The 21,656-nt window shown below is 46.5% G+C and overlaps 1 protein-coding gene across 1 annotated transcript; it reads left to right on the top strand.

Annotated features, from left to right (window-relative positions):
- Positions 1 to 1,920: 1,920 nt before the first annotated feature.
- LOC139323988 (sodium/nucleoside cotransporter 1-like) lies at positions 1,921 to 20,388 on the top strand. The gene is made up of 19 exons (XM_070953600.1): positions 1,921 to 1,989; positions 2,068 to 2,154; positions 2,233 to 2,292; positions 2,373 to 2,452; positions 3,420 to 3,520; positions 4,570 to 4,759; positions 5,981 to 6,122; positions 7,599 to 7,712; positions 9,012 to 9,089; positions 10,483 to 10,563; positions 11,864 to 11,944; positions 12,582 to 12,707; positions 14,044 to 14,174; positions 15,110 to 15,278; positions 15,370 to 15,567; positions 16,507 to 16,588; positions 16,815 to 16,913; positions 17,831 to 17,942; positions 20,259 to 20,388. Exons 1-19 carry the CDS (start codon positions 1,921 to 1,923, stop codon positions 20,386 to 20,388), a joined length of 2,130 nt encoding a protein of 709 aa, XP_070809701.1.
- Positions 20,389 to 21,656: the final 1,268 nt, after the last annotated feature.

Below are 21,656 nucleotides of genomic sequence, written 5' to 3'. Positions count from 1 at the left end.
CATCCAGGCAAATTTATGTGGCTTCCGATTGTTTTCAAGCTATCCGAGAGTTGCGTTGTTTAATGTGTAACTATCACCTGAACAACTCCAAGGTTGTTGTTGAAACATCAGCATGTTTTACAGTACAAGGGGGCACGCACCTGTCCTGCTGAGCACATGGTCAAAAATTATGGGAAGGTGGTGGTTTACAGAGTTTTCAGTTTTTTAAAGGAGATCCTAACATTGCAAGGACTACTGGAATTCCAGTTGATTGGAATTTATTGGAACCTGCCCAAGTCTACTTGTATTCCTTCTTTTTTACCAAATAAAATCAAGGCAGGGTTATTTTCCTTTTCTTTTTTCATGCTTTCCATTTTTCCAATGCTGACTGGGCTTTTCTTCTCTTTTAATTGCTCCTGCGTACCGAGGTGATCTTGGAAACAGAAGATCAAGATGATTTTTGCATTTCTCTACAAGGGTTACACCGAAGACTCTGCCTAAAACATGACTTGAAGAAGCTAGAGAGAGCGAAAAGGTTGGCATCCATTCTAGCTCTTCTCTGCTCTTGACCCTAACTTATTTATTTATTTATTTATTTATTTATTTATTTATTTATTTATTTATTTATTTATTTATTTATTTACAAAGTCATCTTATTGCCCTCACAATCCGGGTTCTCATTTTACCTACCTCGGAAGGATGGAAGGCTGAGTCAACCTTGAGCCTGGTGAGATTTGAACTCGCAGTAATTGCAGGCAGCTGGCAGCGAAGTGCTACTTAACAGCACTTTAGTCCACTGCACCACCAAGGCTCCCTTGGTGGTGCGATACTTGAATGTATCATTGGCATTTAGCCCTAGGTAGCCTTTTCTGCTACAACCTGTTCTGTATTTAAGGAGTAGGGTCCCTTTTCTGTCTAAAACCAGGTGGGTTTCATATCTAAAGGACATCAAGAGGACCTCAGCAGGACTAACAAGTCTCCAGCAAGCCCTCCTGGAGATTCTGTCTGCAATCTACTATGTCCTTGCCACCCCATTCCTTATAGTTGTTGGAGAACGGATCTTGACTTTGGCTGGATGGGGATTTTCCTTCTCAGTTCCGTGTGTGTGTGTGTGTGTGTGTGTGTGTGTGTGTGTGCGCGTGCGTGCGTGTGTCTGTGTGTCTGTGTGTAATTAAGTTCTTCCTGGAAATAGGTAGATTGAAATAAATGGGATGTTGAGACATAATAAAACTCCCAGGTGGGTGAGAATGGGGAGGAGGAGGACTTTTACGGGCTGAAAGGACTTTGGACTGTGAAGTTAATTGATTGCTGATTTATGATCCTTAAATTACTGACTTAAGGATAAGTAGTAACAAAAGGATTTCTTCTTGGTTCTGAGGGTAAGCTGGGAAGAGACTGATTTTGTTGGGAGTTATTTACCATGGATATGGGTAGGATCGCTGTCAACATTGGGAAGAGAATTAGACCCATTAAAGGGGGATTAAGGAACAACTGGTTCCCCTAAATGAAGGAGCCACACAGCAAAAACTGTGGGATCTGGCGTGGGATCTCCTTCAGTTGTGGGAGGAAATACAGTGGAAAGAATCACGGTGCGTCTTGTTGCTTGAGAAGGAGAGCTGCACATTGCGATAGCAAAGGTGCAACAAATTCACCATCCGGTACGCTCAACTGAACTAAAATAGGTAGTGTCAGGTAATTGATTAACTCGACAGGTTTGTAGCCCCTACAGATCTTTGTGGCCCATGGACGGAGGCACTCTACCTGGAACTGGGATTATAGGATTGAACAGCTAGAGGGAGGGAGGTTGGGAAGGATAGGGGTGTGACCATGGCTGTTTTGACATCAGGAAGGTGCTCTGGGGTGCTACTTGCACAACAGACAGTGGGTCTTGTCTTCCAGAACACACCAAGGTGGAGGTAACAGCTTCAGAACCACAAGACGATGGGCGAAGTCAAGATTTCACTTAAAAACAGTGATATGGGCGTGGCAAACCCAACATTTGAGCCTTCGGTAAGTTTTTCTTCTTCTCCTTTGCTTTGTCCTTCACACTTTCTTCAAAGATGGTAATGGTGTATGTGGTTTTGGTAGGAATCAGAGACAAATGGAGTGGAGGAAGTCAAGATTCCACCTAAAAATGGAGATATGGGCATGGCAAACCCAACATTTGAGCCTTCGGTAAGTTTTTCTTCTTCTCCTTAGCTTTGTCCTTCACACGTTCTTCAAAGATGGTAATGGTGTTTGTGTTTTTGGTAGGAATCAGAGACAAATGGAGTGGAGGAAGTCAAGATTCCACCTAAAAATGGAGATAGTGTTGTAAGTTTTTCTTCCTCTCCTTAGGTTTGTGCTTCGCACGTTCCTCGGAGATAGTGAATGGGGTCTATGTTTTTTGGCAGGAATCGGAGACAAATGGAAAGGAAGCACCATCTCTTGAGTTTGGGGAAGAAAATTCTGTCCAGGACCGTCGCTTTGGGAGGTACTAAATATGGATGACCAAGGAAATTTGGTGATGTTGTTTCAGCTGGACAGTTAACAGTTGTTTAATACTATAAAATCCCCAGATGTTTCCCTTCTTAGAACAGCTGTTTCGTGTGAGCCCCTTTAGATTGGCAGCCCTAATCTGAGATTCCAGTTTGTCTTTTCATCCCAACTCTTGCAAGGAAGAATAGAATAGAATAGAATAGAATAGAATAGAATAGAATAGAATAGAATAGAATAGAATAGAATAGAATAGAATAGAATAGAATAGAATAGAATAGAATAGAATAGAATAGAATAGAATTCTTTATTGGCTAAGTGTGATTGGACACACAAGGAATTTGTCTTTGGTGCATATGCTCTCAGTGTATATAAAAAGACAAGATACATTCGTCAATTACCTCTCAGAAATGCCGCAGAAATACGATAGCTTCTTTGGATATTGTTTGTTATTATTACTATCGTTTGTATGCTGCTCCATTTCTATAAACTCTGAGCTGTTTACTGTATTAATGGAGTGAGATTTTTAAAAAGAATAATTAAGTCATGGGATTAATCAAGCTGATGTGGTCCCATATGGAAAGAGCCTGATTTTATTCATCCTTGAGGGTCTTTGGGGAAAGCCATGTTTTAATGTTTGCAACTCCCAAAAGAACTGTTTTACTGCATATGACTACAACAACTGGTAAGAAGACTTTGTTCTTGGAATATCCCTGGATTGACAAATTAACTATCTTTATCTGTGTATGACCTGGATTGTTTATTGGACTTTGCTTTACTTTTTCCTGAAACTAAAAGAATATCACAACTCAGTGTGTCTGTGTATTAACAGTGCTTATTCACAATCACTCTCAGCCGTTTCTCATGTGCACACCCTTGCTACTCAAGGGTTACTCTGCGCATATTACTTAACAATATCCCTTCCAGATGTTCTTTAACGTTGATTTTCTTGATGTGCCTTTCAGCAGGTTCAAGAACGTGACTCAACCTTTCTCGAAAGCAAAGAGATTTTGCAAGGCTCATCGTGAATTACTCCACAAGGTCTTCTTAGGCATCTTATGTCTAGGTAGGTCTTTCATTCTCAGGTCAAAAATGGTGATCATATGACCCCGGGAAGCTGCAACTGTTATAAATACATGTCAGGTGCCAAGCGCCTGAATTTTGATGACATGACCATGGAGATCCTATGATGGCTGTAAGTGCAAGGATCGCTTGTAAGTCACTTTTTTTTCCAGTGGCGTTGTCATTTTGAATGGGTCACTAAATAAATGTTCATAAATAGAGGACTACCTCCATTCCAGCTGCTGCTGGAACTTCTGCCCCAAACCTTTGAGAATGGCACCGGTCTAAATGAGGTGTATGGATAAGCTGAACCTAATTTGCAATGGTTTCTGATGACTGGGCTGTTTGATGCTTTGATGTCTTGATGTTCAATGCCTTGAGCCTTGGTGGTGCATTGGTTAGAATGCAGTATTGCAGGCTAACTCTGCCCGCAGCCTGGCGTTCGATCCTGACTTGCTCAAGGTTGACTTAGCCTTCCATCCTTTTGAGGATTTATTTAGTAAAGCAAGGACTTTGAACGGACTTTGTGTGTGCTGCGTTCCTTGGGGTCCGTAGCTGGGGCAGAACAGTCGGTAAAATGAGGACCCAGATTGTTGGGGGCAAGAGGCTGACTCTGTAAACCACCCAGAGAGTTCTGTAAAGCACTGTGAAGCTGTATATAAGTCTAAGTGCTATTCCTTCCTTCCTTCCTTCCTTCCTTCCTTCCTTCCTTCCTTCCTTCCTTCCTTCCTTCCTTCCTTCCTTTCCTTCCTTCCTTCCTTCCTTCCTTCCTTCCTTCCTTTCTTCTTTCCTTCCTTCCTTCTTTCCTTCCTTCCTTCCTTCCCTCCCTCCCTCCCTCCCTTCTTTCCTTCCTTCCTTGTGATTAAAATGCAGTATTGCAGGCTAATTCTGCCCACCGCCAGCAGTTCAATCCTGACCGGCTCAAGATTGACTCAAGTCTTCTTCCAAGATGGATAAAATGAGGACCCAGATTGTTGGGGGCAAGATGCTGACTCTGTAAACCTCCCAGAGAGTGCTGTAAAGCACTAAGTGCTGTTGCTATTCTCATTTTAGGCTACCTGGCCTACTTCATTGCTGCTTGTTACCTGGACTACCATCGCGCTTTGGCGCTGATCATTCTAACAAGCTTGGCTGTTGCTTTCCTGGCTTATAGCATAGTCAAAAACTGTTTGGGAGCCAAGATTATCCAGATGTTGAGCCCCTGCAGGAAATGCTGTCAGAAGGCCTGGCCGTGGCTGAAATGGTAAGGGGCTGACCAGCTGCACAGATCAGTTTTATAGTCAGGTTTTTTTTCAAGAAGCCATGGTGAGCCAATCTTCACTTTGCTCCTTTAGATATTGGAGCATTTTAGAGAATTTTTAAAGCATTGAGCTGATGGTTGGATTGAGTGCAGTGGTGGGATTCAAATTTTTTTACTACCGGTTCTGTGGGTGTGGCTTGGTGGGCGTGGCATGGCTTGGTGGGCGTGACAGGGGCAGGATACTGCAAAATCTCCATTCCCTCCCCACTCCAGGGGAAAGTTACTGCAAAAAACCCATTTCCTCCCAATCAGCTGGGACTTGGGAGGCAGAGAATAGATGGGGGCGGGGCCAATCAGAGGCGGTATTTACCGGTTCTCCGAACTACTCAAAATTTCCGCTACTGGTTCTCCAGAACCCCTGATTGGGTGACCCTACAGGTGAGTTTGCATCCTGTGATTCTATGATCATAGAATAAATGCAATGCAGTGCAATGCAATGCACCACACTGTCACTGCGTTTTTGTATTTACCAGTTGAGCTCTTATTTTTGAACTTTCAGACTTACCGTAGCTTGCCAAGTTCTTATCTCTAAGCTAACTGCGCATGTCCACATTCTTTCACTTTCTTCTAACTTTCTTTGTTCTCCGGCCAAGAGAGGTCCGGCAGGAACGCTGCCAAGATGTAACTAATTAGATTAGTAAGATGTTTTATTTTCTTTATAACAAATAAATGAGTTTTTCTTAGAAAATATATCTTCGGGTTTATTTTCTTAAAGTATACTTCAAGGAAATAGTCACGATCCATTCTCTAAATCAAGGTGCAATTACCCAAAAACAGAATGGGATTAATTGCCACCCTGACAAACACAACACAACACAGCACAACACAACACAACACAATGAAAGAAATAATATAAGTGAGGGAAAATAAACATAATATCGTTGATTAAAAAAAGACTTAAAAATTGGATTCTGCCCTAGGATCCTCAGCCAGGCAAATAAAATATAAATATACTAGCACAGAATATAAATATCAATATTCTGGAAAGTAAGATGGGATAAATTTAAGTCTTGCGATGAGGACTTTTCTTATATCGCAACCTATTATCTTTTGTGTTGTCCCCCCCACCCAAGGCTTATAAAGAATGTATATTTAATAAATGGCTTATCGTGGATGGATGTTTAATCTAATATATATTATTCTGCTTCCCCTGTAATTTTCTAGGGTTTTGTGTGCCATTCTTCTAATAGCTTTGATCACCTGGCTGGTTCTGGACATGTCCCAGAGGAAAGAGCAGTTGGTCTCATTGGGTGGCTTCTGTGTGCTCGTCTTCTTGTTATTTCTCTTCTCCAAGCATCACATGGCTGTAAGCACCATCATCATCATCATCATTATTTTTTTTTTTTAGTTTGGTACCTTAAACCTAACCAAGATTCAATATAACAGGCTTCGGCTTTGGCTACTGCTTCTTTCTTCACTCTAGCTCCAGTCAGGGGTGGGGCCTGCTGGGGGTTCACAGAGGTTCGGGAGAACCTCTAGCTAAGATTTTGAGCAGTTTGGAGAATCCCCAAATCCCACTCCTGGCTGGCCCCGCCCACCCCACCCCACCCCTCCCAGGAGCCCCCATGCAGCCTGTTTTGGATGCAGGTAAGTGTAGGGCACAGGCGGAGGCTGGGGAGGGTGAAAAACAGGCCTACCGGAAGTTCGGGAAGGCCAGAAACAGGCCTCCAGAGCCTAGGGAGGCCATTTTCGCCCTCCCGGAGACTCAAGGAAAACCTCTGGAGCCCGGGGAGGGCAAAATCCCTCCCTGCCATGGTGCAGGAGGCTGACTAGGCCACGCCCACCATGGCCAGCCCACCCAGCAACCAGGCAGAGAACCCCTTGCTAAAATTTTTAAAGCCCAGCCCTGCCTCCAGTTCCACTTCACAAAGCAGTCTATAAATTCTCCATGATGTTGGCTTAGGTAGAAGTGATCTGTTCATTGAAGACAGCCAACTGTTCCTCTGGAACCTGGTTTGATTTGCAGCATTAGGAAAGTTTGAGTTAAGGCGACGCTGAGCCCTGACTGATTTTTCAGTCATATATTTGTCTGTCTTTGCCTCTTTGGCTACTGAATGTCTGTGGAGATTCTCAGCCATCCAGGTCATGGTTGGCCCAAAGGTGCTTTTCCAAAAGCTAACTGGACTTTGTTTTTTCCTTGAAGACCTTTCACTTCTCCTCCAAGAAGCTTCTTCAGTTCTGACACGAGTCCAAGAAGCTTCTTGGATGAGAAGCGAAACGTCTTCAAGGAAAAACAAAGTCCAGTGGCCTTTTGAAAAAGCACCTTTGGGATTTAGGTTACTGAGTTCTAGAGATCAATGGTGGCTTAACCTCAAGGCTTCCATCTCTCCAATGTGCAAATCTGCCGTCTCTCGTGGGTCTAGAACAGGGGTGTCAAACTCAAGATCCGGGGGCCAGATCTGGCACACGGGGTGTTTAGATCTGGCCCGTGGGGCTGCCATGGAAACAGCAAAGGACCAGCCCGCAGTGCCTCTGCCAGCGAAAACGGAGCTCCGGAGGGCTGCGTGTGGCCCTCCCGAGCTCCGTTTTCACTGGCAGAGGGTTGCAGGAGGCTGTCCCAGCCGAAAACGGAGCTCGGGAACCTATTTTTGCTAGCAGAGCCCTCGGGCCTCCACAGGCGCCCCCGACACGAATGATGTCGAGTTGGCCATGCCCACCTTGGCCCCCCCCGCCCCCCCCCCCCCATTCCTCCAAGGCCCACACAACCCTGATGCGGCCTGGAATGAAATCGAGTTTGATACCCCTGGTCTAGAAGATGTTCACAAAATGTCCTGGATTGCAGGTATCCTGGAGAGCTGTGTTGTGGGGCCTTGGTCTACAGTTCGCCCTTGGACTCTTCATCATCCGAACTGAACCTGGATTTCAGGCTTTCGAATGGCTGGGCCATCAGATTCAGGTATGGTAGAATAAGGTTTGAAGACGTTATATCCAGAGGTGGGAGTCACTCACCTTCCCTACCGGTTCGCAAATATGAGCGTGCGCACTTTCCACTTTCCTTCTACGCATGCTCTTTGCTCACACGTGCACCTCCCGTGCATGCGCGCCTCCCGTGCATGCACACGGCCTCCAAAATGTGGCTAAATAGGAGAGAATTGTTGTGACCCAGGCCCAAGTAAGTAGTAGGAAAAAGAGTAAGTGAAAAAACAAACAAACTTTATTCGAACAGCTGAGAATGACTTCATTCCCAGCGTCGTTCAACTAAATTAAAGCAAATTCCTCCCAACACAAATTCCTCAGTCCTATCGCAAACCTTGGTCCAATTAGGCAAACTGCCAAAGGCCTTTCTTGGCAAACGTTCAGAAGTCCCAGATACAAAAATAAATACAAGACGTAGACGAAGAAGAAGACGAAGCTACCAACGTTGTTTTCCGGCAAAGCCCAAATGCTGGTCTGTTTTAAGCCTTATGGGAGGGGCCAATCATCTCTTGGCCCTACTCCCGAGTTGTCCTCTTTGCTTGAGCTGCTCTTGCCTTCTGGCAGCTCTTCTCATGTGTGCATTAGGAACAGGCTCCTCCTGTTCCTCTGCCACACTCCTATCAGTCTCTGGAGGCTCTGGAGTCCGTACCTCACTCCCCAATGGCCCTGGCCCCATCTCTGCCTCCGACACAGAGCCCTCATCCGGGCCTTCCCCAGCCTCCAGGACTGGCCCATGTTCTTCCTCAGCCTTGTTGCTGTCCGACTCCGCCGCCAGCTCCGCAGGCTGCTGGTGGACCACAACAAGAATTACATCCGGGCATGTGGGCAGAGTCTACCGCAGTTGGTGCTACCGGTTCGACAGAACCAGAGAGAACCAGCTGAATCCCATCACTAGTTATATCCCACATTCCTCAAAGGGACAAAATCTCACAGGTCTTACAAGTCACACGTCCACTAGCTTCAGTTCAGAAAGATCCCCTTTGAATCATTAGCCAAATCAACTGTCTGGCTTCACACAAGACAAGGCCCAGCTTATGATGGAAAGATCTAATGGGGAAGGAGAAGACTTAGACAGGTTCTCGAGCAACAAGGACAACGATTTTGAGTGATTATCATGATTATCATTGAATTTGCGCTTGAGCTTCTGTAGATCCAAAGGCTGCTAAAATGATCAGGAATCCCTCGCGTTGAATCACAGGTGTGCCGTAATGTCATTTAAAAAAAAAATGAACATGACTCTTATTTCCAAACATTCCTTCTAATATTGTTCCTCTCACAGACATTCCTCAACTACACGACGGCAGGATCCAGCTTCGTCTTTGGGGAGAAACTGATTCAAGAAAGTTTTGCCTTTCAGGTGAATGTAGATAAACATATTCTCCTTCCCCTCCTCTTTCTGGCTCCCACTTTCTCTTGAAGGTCTTAAAAATGGCTTCACAGGTGCCTCAGCCAGGTCTTCAGTTCTTTATGCTTGGGTGAAAGATGGAGTGGGACACTTCAGCTGGTCCATTCTGTGTCCTTGCTTCTGTCCACTGCTGTCTGCTTCTGTCAATTAGGGCAGGGGTCCCCAACCTTTCAGACCTCAGGGACCACTAAATTCATAATTTTAAATCCCACGGACCACTAATACAATCTGCCTAATGACTGGCTGGGTGGGCGTGGCTAGATGGTCATGTGACTGGGTGGGCATGGCCAAGTCGATGGCCAACTAAATGTCACTCACATCGAGGGGCGCCTTGCCAGCCTCTACTCACCCCTCCCCTGCCAGCCTCTCCTCGCCTCCTGACCTGGGCTCCTTAGGGCCCCAAGAGGAAGCAGTTGTTGGAGCTAAGCAGCCACCACGAGAAAAAGTTGGCAAAACAGCTGGCTCAGTTCAGATTGGATCTCACTGAGAAGGAGGCTCAGCAGAAGCACCTCACTGAAGACTAGGAGCATAGGCTTTCCAAGCAGAGGGAAGACCTGCGGGAGTGCAAGGCCAGGTACCGGCGTCTGGAAGCTCAGCAGGCTGAGATGGTCAGCCAGTTCCAGGCCATGAGGCAGTCCCACTGGAACAAGGCCCTCGGGCTCTTCGCCACCAGTGGCACTTCCCTCCAGTCTTCACCCAAAGCCCTGCACCAGGAGGCCGAAGCAGACCCCAAGTTGGAATTTCTGTCCCCCTGTGACCCACACAAAATGACCCCGAAGGGGGAGACTCTCTGCAGCAACACAAACGTTCATTGCACTTATCCGGCCCAGGGGCCGTAGTTTGAGGACCCCTGATTTAATGCAATATAAAAAAATGCAAATAATTTTTCTCGCAGACCACCAGTGGTCCACAGACCACCAGTTGGTGATCACTGAACTAGGGAGCATAACATCACGCCCCCAAATCCTCCAAACTGGATGTGGGCCCCACTGAGCAACTTGCTTTCTTCCCAAATTTGACCGAGCAAATCAGAAGATGGTTGCTCACCATTGTTTTCTGCACAAGAGGTCCATCAATGTGCAGATATATTTTAGAACATCTGGTCTGTTCAGGGTGCTCCGTGTTTTAGTAGGAACCTAAGTTTAGTCTGACGGATTTTTTTCCCTAGGCTTCAAACTTTGCAAGAACCATATGATTTCTGTATACGAGAGTGTGATACTTTCCTCCAATTATCCTTCATTATTAATCATATTGGCTAGGGTTGATGGGAGCTGTCATTCACCAACATCTGGAAAGCTGAAGATGTCCTGTGCTAAAGATGCATACTATTCTATTTTGTCTCCAGGCCCTGCCTATTATCGTCTTCTTCAGTTGTGTTATGTCCGTCCTCTACTACTTGGGAGTCATGCAGTTTATAATCCTGAAGGTAACGCTGAGCTTTCAAGAGTAAGCTTATAATTTTCCTGGTGGAGCTAAACAATATATTGATCATCCATATATACCAAACATCTGGCCATAAGGCACCTTGGAGAGGCCAAGATCCATTCTAAGGTACCCAAAGAGAGTAGTATTACTTCTTCCGCTATTAGAAAGTACTAACAGAAGGGACACAACAGGATAATTTGCAAGGAAAGGGGTTATGATGAAGTAGTCGGTGCAAAACAAAGAGTTGCCAAATCAATGGGGGGTATCAGAGATTGAAGAAGAGAGAAAAACATGGAAGATGCTACCTCAAAATGAACATGAGGGAATCTTGGTTGATGAACACCACAAGATGGGGGCGACACAGGCGGTGGGGTAAATTCTGTTGACTGTGACATCTCTCCTGCCTGTGGGCTTCATTCCAAGTCAGACCCCACTGCTCCATCTAGGTTACTCTAGACCAGTAATGGCTAACCTTTTTGCCATCGCGTGCCAGGAGCGGGGGGGGGTGTCGTGCATGCGCATGCCCACACCCATAATTCTATGCGCCCTGCCCCTGCGCATGCGACCCCCCCCCCGCTCTCCTTGCTCCTGGCATGTGATGGCACAGTAGGCCCATTTGTTGCTCTCCCCAGCCTCCAGAGCCTTTCTAGGAGTCTGGGGAGGGTGAAAATGGCCTTCCCCACCCCCTCGGAGGCCCTCTGGAGGGCAGAAACAGCCCATTTGCCAACTTCCGGTGGGACCAATGGGACCGGAAGTTGGCAAATGGGTTGTTTTTGGCCGCTGGATGGCCTCCAGAGGGTGGGGAAGGCCGTTTTTGCCCTCCCCAGACTCCTAGAAAGGCTCTGGAGGCTGGGGAGAGAGAAAAAAATGGGCCTTCCCCACCCCCACCCCCAAGGTCCTCTGGAGACAGGAAACAGCCTGTTTCCCTACTTCTGGTGGGCCCAGAAGGCCCGAAAATCAACTGGGAGCTAAGCTCATGTGCCCACCGATATGGCTAAGTGTGCCACCTGTGGCACGTGTGCCATAGGTTTGCCATCCCGGCTGTAGACTGACTTTCTGGAAGAAGCTCTTCAGGATTTCAGATCCTTTAATTCCATTGAGATGTATCAATAGGAGCAAAGGCTTTCTGGAATGCAAAGCATATGCTTGCCACTGAGCTATGGCCCCAATAGCTAAAGATGTGTCATTGCTGCAAGATTGGCAAATGAACCAGCAAGAGAATTAAATCTAGGATATTCTGGGCAATGACCCATAAGCTGCCAGTGTCCTCCAAGTCACCCTCTCCAACCTTCTTCCAACAGTTGTCCTGGCTCCTGCAAATCACAATGGGCACAGCGGCCACCGAATCTCTGAGTGTGGTGGGGAATGTATTTGTGGGGATGGTAAGTGGTAAGTGATCTTGACTTCCTCCATGAATGCCCATGACTGGTCCTCTCAACCTTCTCCTCTCCAAACAAGAGAGGGAACAGACTTCCATTCTAATTTCTTTCTGTTTTTCATTTTCCGAAGCTATTTTGTTTCTGCATTCGAGAATAGTCTCTTTTCTCCCCCCTGACGATTTGGGGAAAAAAAAATTGCTGGGAAAAGGGATACGTACTTTTGATTTGAAAATACATACATACATGGATTTTCTCCGAATATCTGCATCTTTGCCTTTTTCTTCGATATAACCTTTCTTCTTTTTATTCTGCTTTGCAACATTTAAAGAAATGCAGATTTTAGAACTGGCTAATGTTTGGATTGCATTTTGGTTCTGAAGTGCAAAACGAGGTTAAGTTTGCATTCAGACGAATTTCTCTTTCATTTTTTGTTTTTTTTTTTTTTGTAATGTGAAACAATCACAAAACTGGACACTCTCTTTCTCGTCGTTTGTTCCAGAACTGAGTATTTTATTCTCCTGGGCTGTGGGTTTAAGCAAAACATCGAATCATGCTATCTCCTTGTTGTTTCTGAGATATATTTCTGGGGTCTGCAGATGTCTTGGAAAACCTCTATTTGATTTTATCTTTTGTCCTCCAGACTGAAGCACCCCTGCTCATCCGCCCCTACCTGGGGGACATGACACTTTCAGAAGTCCATGCTGTGATGACTGGAGGCTTTGCTACCATTGCTGGTAGTGTGATGGGTGCATACATTTCATTTGGGGTGAGTCTGATGAAGTATGATATCCACTCAGTCGTATCTGACTCTTGGCGATTCTATGGGCCAGGTCTCTCCACATCTTCTGATCTTGCACTGTTTCTTTGAGTTGCCCTATGCTCTGGCTCTAGGCCAACTTACGCTGGATCATGGAGAAAGCTAGGGAGTTCCAGAAAAACATCTACTTCTGCTTCATTGACTATGCTAAAGCCTTTGATGGTGTGGATCACAACAAATTGTGGCAAGTTCTTAAAGAGTTGGGGGTACCAGACCATCTTATCTGTCTCTTGAGAAACCTGTATGCAGGTTAAGAAGCAACAGTGAGAACTGGACACGGAACCACTGATTGGTTCAAAATTGGGAAAGGAGTCCAGCAAGGCTGTATACTGTCACCCTGCCTATTTAGCCTATACTGCAACGCTCTCTACATGGGGCTCCCCTTGAGGAGCACTCGGAGGCTCCAACTGGTGCAGAATGCGGCCGCGCGGGTACTTACGGGGGCGACATGGCGCTCCCACGTGACACCTCTCCTGCGCGAGCTGCATTGGCTTCCGGTGGTCTTCCGAGTGCGCTTCAAGGTGTTGGTTCTCATCTTCAAAGCGTTCCATGGCTTAGGACCCAGTTATTTACGAGACCACCTTCTGCCTCTGATAACCTCCCACCGGCCAACACGCTCCCACAGAGAGGGTCTCCTCAGGGTGCCGTCTGTCAGGCAATGTCGGCTGGCGACCCCCCGGGGAAGAGCCTTCTCTGTGGGGGCACCCGCCCTCTGGAATGAGCTGCCCCCAGGGATACGACTAATCGCGGACCTCCGGACCTTCCGCCGGGCCCTGAAGACTTTATTTCAGCAAGCCGGGCTAGGTTAAAAAATTTTTAATTGGGTGAATTTTATGGGTAACGGGGTTTTAAATTGGAGAAGCCTAAGATAATTTAATTTTGTTTTAATGTATTTTAATATTTGTATTGTGTGTTTTTAAGTCTGGCTGTTCACCGCCCCGAGTCCTTCGGGAGAGGGGGCGGTATAAAAATTTAATAAATAAATAAAATAAATAAATAAATATGCAGAGCACATCATGAGAAAGGCAGGGCTGGATGAATGAAAAGTTGGATTGCCGGGAGAAATATCAACAACCTCAGATATGCAGATGATAACACTCTAATGGCAGAAAGCAAAGAGGAATTAAAGAGCCTCTTGATGCAGGTGAAGAAGGAGAGTGCAAAAGTTGGCTTGAACCTCAACATTAAGAAAACTAAGATCACGGCTTATGGCCCTCTCAATTCCTGGATTAAAGAACACCGTATCTGTCGACTCTTCTGTGACAATTTGTGATCCTTTTTGCAGATTGATGCTTCGTCTTTGATTGCAGCCTCAGTAATGGCAGCCCCTTGCGCTTTAGCTATGTCCAAACTTGTCTATCCAGAAGTGGAACAGTCCCAATTCAAAAGCCAGGAAGGCATCAAAATTGCCTGCGGGTAAGAAGCAGCTAAAATCCATGAGGTTCCCATGGCTTGTATAGAGAGATCTAGGAAGCAGGTTTCAAGGAGAAGATGGAGAGAAAAGACGAGAAGACCAATGTGTCAAGCACAACTGGGTGGGGAGAAGGTTGGAGAGATACAAAGGGAAGGTGTGGTCCCAGCTTCCCAGCTATTTTTACCTGGGCTGGCAGGAAGGCTATGGTTCAGGTCCCATCAATTAAAGAATGCCACCTAGCAGGATCTCTCTGTCACAGAGCCTCCACAGCCTCTGAGTGGGATTAGATTGGCCCTGACTCTGTATAGCTTTTTTCAGCATGCATCTCAGTTGTCTAGAAAGGTATGGACGACAAACAAATTTAAGAAGGAGGGAGGAAGGAAGGGAGGAAGGAAGGAATAGGGAATAGGGAAGCCTATTGCCCCCTCTCCCAACCATCTGGGTCCTCATTTTACCAACCTCAGAAGGACAGAAGGCTGAGTCAACCTTGAGCTGGTCAGGATCGAACTCCTGACAGTGGGCAGAGTCAGCTTGCAATGCTGCATTCTAACCACTGCGCTACCACAGAAGGGAGGAAGGAAGGAAGAGAGGAAGGAAGGAATATTTGATGTTTTTTACTTCTGGCTGTTCACCGCCCTGAGTCCCTCGGGAGAAGGGCGGTATATAAATTTAAATATTAAATTAAATTAAATTAAATTAAATTAAATTAAATTAAATTAAATTAAATTAAATTAAATTAAATAATTAAATTAAATTAAATTAAATTAAATTAAATTAAATTAAATTAAATTAAATAATTAAATTAAATTAAATTAAATTAAATTAAATTAAATTAAATTAAATTAAATTAAATTAAATTAAATTAAATTAAATTAAATTAAATTAAATTATTCTGGACCATCTCTCCATTTCCTTCTCTCTTTGTACCTTCCCGCAGGGAGGAAAAGAATATTCTGGAAGCTGCTGGTAACGGTGCCTCTGTCTCTGTGGGACTGGTGGCCAACATTGCAGCCAACCTCATTGCCTTCCTGGCTGTGCTGGCCTTCATCGATGCTGCCCTCAGTTGGCTAGGAGGCATGGTTAACTTGCCCCAACTCTCCTTCCAGGTATCTCCCACAAGACTTAAGTTGCTAAGTTGCTTATGACAGGATAACGAAAACATCAATTTCTTAAAAGAAATTGTCTTCTGGCTTTCAGCTGATCTGCTCATACGTCCTGATGCCTTTAGCCTTCTTGTTAGGGGCCAGCTGGGAAGAGGCCTCCCTGGTCGCTGAGATGCTGGGAATCAAGTTCTTCTTAAATGAATTTGTGGCCTACCAGCAATTGTCGATCTACAAAAAGAATCGTCTGACGGGTCTTCCCGAATGGGATGGTTCTCAAAAGCAGTGGATTTCGGTAAGTACCCGGGTCATAATAGTGTCTGGAAAAGAAAGCCACTGCCCCTTCTCCTCCTAGCCCACCTGCCCTGCCCTCTTCTTCATCTCAGAAACAAAAGTCCTGGACGTCCCGATTGGCATGGGGTTACAGGAGGTTCAATGGGCTTTTCTTCTTAAGATCAATGCTTTTGGCAACTTTAAGATGGGTGAATTTCAACTTCCCCATGCGGGTTGGAGAATTCTGGGAGTGAATTCCACGCATCCAGAAAGTCCACCCACCAGGGATGAAATCCAGCAGGTTCTGACAGGTTCTGGAGAACCGGTAGCGGAAATTTTGAATAGTTTGGAGAACCAGCAAATACCACCTCTGGCGGGCCCTCCGAGTGGGGTGGGAATGGAGGTTTTGCAGTATCCTTCCCTTGCCACGCCCACCAAGCCACGCCCACGGAACCAGTAGTAAAAAAAAAAATTGGATTTCACCACTGCCACACATCCTAAAGTTGCGGAATGGGACAACTCACCAACTCGCTGCGACCAACTCGCCATGTAGTATCTTTGAGATTAGCGTAACTCTTGTCCTGCTGCGAGTTGGCCGTGGTGAGTTGGCCACGGCAAATAGTCATAGACCCCCAAAGTTGACTATCCTTGGTTGAGTACCCAATAGCAAGTGCTGAGCAAGGAAAACTGGAAGATGCCAACTGAAGGAGGAATGAATGGGTAGAGGATTTATTCTTTATCACAACACTGATTTCTCTCCCTCCCTCCCTCCCTCCCTCCCTCTCTTTCCCTCTCCCTCCCTCCCTTCTCCTCTCTCCCTCCTTGTTCCCCCTCCCTCCCTCCTCTCTCGTTCTTCCTCCTTTCTCCTGACTCTTTCTCCTCTCTCCCTCCCTCTCCCTCCCTCTCTCCCTCCCTCTCTCCCACCCCCTATCTCCCCCTCCCTCCCTCTCTCTCTCCTTAGCCCAGAGCCGAAACCATTGTAACTTTTGCCCTGTGCGGATTTGCCAACCTGAGTTCTATTGGGATCATGCTGGGTGGCTTGAGTAAGTCAACAAATGGTGGGAGGAAAAAGACTCTCTTTGCTGCCAGGGGCGGGGAAGGCATGGACTGCCCCATAGCTACGTCCTCTGGTCTTAAGCATCCCAACCTCTCCTCCCAACCAAAGGCTTGGTTATTCCCAGCTACCAAAAGGGGTTTGGTCCTGAGGAGAGCAATTTCAAAGTTATATAGCTATTCACGTCTTCCCTCTGCTTTTCTTTTAACATGAAGCTTCGATGGCACCACAACGCAAGGGTGAATTTTCCAGCATCGTTGTACGAGCTTTGCTTACCGGGGCCTGCGTCTCTCTAATCAATGCCTGCATCGCAGGTACTGCCTGGGGGAGGTTGGGGGGGGGGGACACGGTTAAAAGGGAAACAACTACAATTGAGCCCCACATTTTTATTGCTAAGTGAAACGTGTGTTAAGTGAAACGTGTGTTAAGTGAAACATGTGTTAAGTGAAACGTGTGTTAAGTGAAACGTGTGTTAAGTGAAACGTTTGTTAAGTGAAACGTGTGTTAAGTGAAACATGAGCTATGTGTTAAGTGAGTTTTGCCCCATTTTACAACCTTTTCTGTTAAGCGAATCACTTGCAGTTGTCAAACTAGTAACCCGGTTGTTAAGTGAACCTGGCTTCCTCACTGACTTTCCTTGTCAGAAGGTCGTCAAAGGGGAATCACGTGTGACCGCCCAGGACGCTGCAACCGTCATAAATAGGAGTCAGTTGGCCAAGCGTTTGAATTTTGATCACCTGATCATGGGGATCCTGCAACGGTCGTGTGAAAAACGGTCACAAGTCACTGTTTTCAGTCCCGTTGTAGGTTCGAACGGTCACTAAATGAAACTGTCGTAAGTGGAGAACTACCTGTATAGGGTTCTTACGATCTCTCAGCACAAGCTCGTGTTTTTTTTCTGCACGCGGTTTTCTTTGCAACAAGACAGACCGGTGGGTTTGAACCAGGGGTGGGTTGCTCCCGGTTCAGTCCGGTTCTATAGAACCGGTAGTAAAACTGGCGGGAGGCTCCACCCACCTGCCATGACGTCATCATGGGTGATCTGCGCATGTACAGAAGCGCGAGAGAGAGAGAGAGTGAAGCAAGCGCAGGCAGGTGCGAGCTCCCGCTGCGAATCGGTAGTAAAGGCAAGTGGAACGCACCTGTGGTTTGGACCCACCAGTTGGTGACTTCCGTTCTCTTTAAGCAAAGGTGTGGCTTTTCCCACAAGCTCTGAATTTCCTACCCACAGGAATCCTTTATGTGCCCAGAGAAGTCCCCGACTGTTTAGACTTCTTCAGCAGTACCACCATCAACTCTACCAGCTACTCTCTCCATGAATGCTGTAAAGATTTGTTCAGCAGGTGAGAGCTTCCAGGTGTGGCGCGTGGGAAATACGCGGTGAAAGAAGTGACTCCCCCCCCCGTGATGGCGAACCTATGCCACGCAGAGCCCTCTCTGTGGGCATCCGCGCTGTCGCCAGCTGCTCTTCAGATTTCCGGCACGTGCATCAGCAGTGGGTTGCAAAACCTGTCGCTACCGGTTCACTCGTGCAGGCCTGTGCACTTGCACGCATGTGCAATGCTTCTGTGCATGCACAGAAGTTTCTGCACATGCACAGAAGCGTCCGGTGCAGGTGGGCGGAGCCTCCTGCCGCCGCCGCTACCAGTTCGCCGATCTGGGTAGAATCAGTAGCAACCCACCCCTGATCCACAGCTTCCAAGATGCCTGGAGGTTCCCATGTTTGAAAACTGTGTTTTTGAAATCCTGGCCATCAATGCAGCCCTAGGAACCCCTCGACTGTTGTGTACGTGGTCTTCCGTTTCCTTAAAAATCCTTATTTTTTTTTTTTTTTAAATGACCATGAGATGGCACCCTTTCGCCTTGGGAAAAAAAAACCCCACAGCAAATCGATACTCAACTTCGTAGTGGCTTAAAAAGTACTATGTTATCCATAGTGGAGTTAAGGTTTCAGGGGGGGATTTGGTAGTTTAAGAATAAGTTAATTTAGCTTATGATTGTTAATTGAAATGCCCTGTATTTTGCTCTGGGAAGTCTGGGGGTGAGGGAGGGAGGGTGGGGGGAATATTGGGGGGGGGATTTTCTTTGTAAAACTTTTCAATAAAAAAAAAAAAAAACTCAGGGAAGTCTGAGACCCGGAAACCATCGTCAGTTGTCCATAAAAAGATTAATAAACCAAGATCATTAAAGCAAAAAAAAAAAAAAAAAAACAGTTCGGCATCACTATGGCCGGTCATTTAATTTCCAGAAAGAAATATTGCAAATACCTATCAAGCGCCGAATAGATTTCCACATCACATTGGTTGCCTTTTTTCTTTTTTCTTTTTAAGTGAAATGACCTGCATGACAGGTTCTCCTATTTTTTTATGTTGGCATTATCCATGGAAAATGAGAGGCTGGAGAACCGCATTTCAGAGAAGGCAGAGAGCCCTGGTGACGCGGTCATTAGAATGCAATATTTGCAGCCTAACTCTGCCCGCTGTCACTGCGTTTTTGTATTTACCAGATGAGCTCATATTTTTGGACTTTCAGACTTTCCGTAGCTTGCCAAATTTCTTATCAGTAAGCTAACTACGCATGTCCGTTTTCCTTCACTTCACTTTCCTTCTATCTTTTCTTTGTTCTCCTGCCAAGAGGTCTGGCTGCGGAGAGGTGGCCGGCAGGAACGTTGCCAAAATGTAATTATTTAGATAGCGAGATATTTTATTTTCTTTCTAACAAATAAATGAGTTTTTCTTAGAAAAAAAAAAGATCTTCGGGGTTTATTTTCTTGCAAAAGTATGCTTCAAGGAAAAGTCTCGATCTACGTCTCTAAATCAAGGTGCGATTACCCAAAAGCAGAATGGGATTAATTCGCACCCTGACACCCGCAGCCAGGAGTTCGATTCTTAGTGGCTCAAAGTTGACTCAGCCTTCCATCCTTCTGAGTTGGATAAAATGAGGACCCAGATTGTTGGGGAAACCACTCAGAGAGGACTGTGAATCAGATCACATGCAACCCCAAACTTGGAGGACTAATTTGGTTTGATTTTTGCATGGACTGTGGGGACGGTCAGAGGTGGGCTGCTGGGGGTTCGCAGGGGTTCGGGAGAACCTCTAGCTAAGATTCTGTGCAGTTCAGAGAACCCTCAAATCCCATTCATGGCTGGCCCTGCCCACCCCACCCCACCCCTCCCAGGAGTCCCCATGTGGCCCGTTTTGGATGCAGGTAAGTGCAGGCTGCGTGCGGAGGCTCTGGGAGGGCGAAAAACGGGCCTATTGGAAGTTCAAGAAGGCCAGAAGCGGGCCTGTTTCCGGCCTCCAGAGCCTGGGGAGGCCGTTTTCGCCCTCCCGGAGGCTCGAAAAAAGCCTCCGGAGCCTGGGGAGGGCAAAAACACCCCCCCACACACACACACCGTGGTGCAGGAGGCCAACTAGGCCACGCCCACCATGGCCACGCCCACCCAGCAACCAGGCAGAGAACCCCTTGCTAAAATTTTTGAAGCCCACTCCTGCCTGGCACCCTGATTGCACATATATGGTGTGTTCCTCTTTTTTCCTCTCTCTGGTGCTGGTCCCTGGCCCAGGAGTTGCAGTCCCCTTCAGAAAAGCACTATGGGTCAGTAAATAAGTGCTGTTGCTATTTAACCCTCTAATCTCTCAATTTTTCTTTTCCGCAGTGCCTTACCCAGTTTTAATGGATCTCTCTCCTTCGGTGGCATCTGGGAGACGCTACATGCCAACACAACGCAGGGCTATCTCCAGGAATGCTGCGGTCATTATACCTCCCTCGTATGTCCCAAGCCTTAACGGATGAAGAACGAGATGGCGGAGCACAAGACAGCACATTGGATGGATACGTAGAGGATGAATAAAGGAGGGAGGTGGCAGTTGAAAAAGTTCACAGGATTGTGAGAGAAAGAAGAGGGGTTTGGGGGAAAGAGCGAGGAGCAACATTTCACCTTCGACTGTAAAAGGAAGGCTTTTTATCAACGCCAACGAAGAATGCAAAGGGCTCAAAGCTGCACTGTGATGTATGAAAAAGAAATCCTCTGTTTTTGGGGGGTTGGAAGTACTCCAGGCCACACATCATGCAAATACAACACTCCTTTCAGTGGTTTAGTTTTGTGGCCATGCGAGAAAGAGTTGAAGCAGTCAAGTTGTTCCTGGCAGAGATGGGCAACTGTTTTTTTTTTTTTTTTGCAATTGAACCCCAAGAGTTCATCCAGCCTTCCTTTGATCTCTTTGCACTCATTTCCTATTGGCTCTTCAGTTGCGGAGGTGACTACGACACGCCAGAGGTGGGTTTCAGCAGGTTCTGACCAGTTCTGGAGAACCGGTAGCGGAAATTTTGAGTAGTTCGGAGAACCGGTAGTAAAAATTCTGACTGGCCCCGCCCCCATCTATTCTCTGCCTCCCGAGTCCCAGCTGATCGGGAGGAAATGGGGATTTTGCAGTAACCTTCCCCTGGAGTGGGGAGGGAATGGAGATTTTACAGTATCCTTCCCATGCCATTCCCACCAAGCCACGCCCACCAAGCCAGGCCACGCCCACCAAGCCACACCCACAGGACTGGTAGTAAAAATTCTGACTGGCCCTGCCCCCATCTATTCTCTGCCTCTTGAGTCCCAGCTGATCGGGAGGGAATGGAGATTTTACAGTATCCTTCCCATGCCACTCCCACCAAGTCACGCCTACCAAGCCATGCCACGCCCACCAAGCCACACCCACAGAACCGGAATTAAAAAAAAATTGAAACCCACCACTGCTACACGCGGTCCACCCACGGATACGCCCCACTGAATTTCAATGAGATTTGTGCTCAAGAGAAAACCCCACTCACACCACGGGAGTTTCTTCCCAAGTAACAATAATATTTTTTTTAAAAAAAACCCTCAAACTTGCAGATGGCAAAATTACTTGTTTTGGAAATAAACCAATGTCCTCATTCGTATTTTCCAAGAAACCGTGTTCTCAAGTCTACGCTTACCAAAGTCTTGGCCACCAGCCAGATTTCAACAGAGAAATGTGCACATACAGTACGTAAAATTCAGAGACGATCTCAGCTGCTTCCACAG

This window comes from Pituophis catenifer, unplaced genomic scaffold (genome assembly GCF_029215685.1).
Source record: "Pituophis catenifer annectens isolate HBS135680 unplaced genomic scaffold, rPitCat1.0.hap2 SCAF_14, whole genome shotgun sequence".
NCBI classification, from domain to species: domain Eukaryota; kingdom Metazoa; phylum Chordata; class Lepidosauria; order Squamata; family Colubridae; genus Pituophis; species Pituophis catenifer.
Note: the sequence above shows the minus strand (reverse complement) of the source record. Positions and strands in the feature narration are given on the sequence as shown.

Coding starts and splice junctions, on each gene's coding strand:
- LOC139323988 (XM_070953600.1), top strand. CDS start 1,921: ATGGGCGAAGTCAAGATTTCACTTAAAAACAGTGATATGGGCGTGGCA. Junction 3,521..4,569: donor CTTAGGCATCTTATGTCTAG/GTAGGTCTTTCA, acceptor TTCTCATTTTAG/GCTACCTGGCCTACTTCATT. Junction 12,708..14,043: donor GTGCATACATTTCATTTGGG/GTGAGTCTGATG, acceptor TCCTTTTTGCAG/ATTGATGCTTCGTCTTTGAT.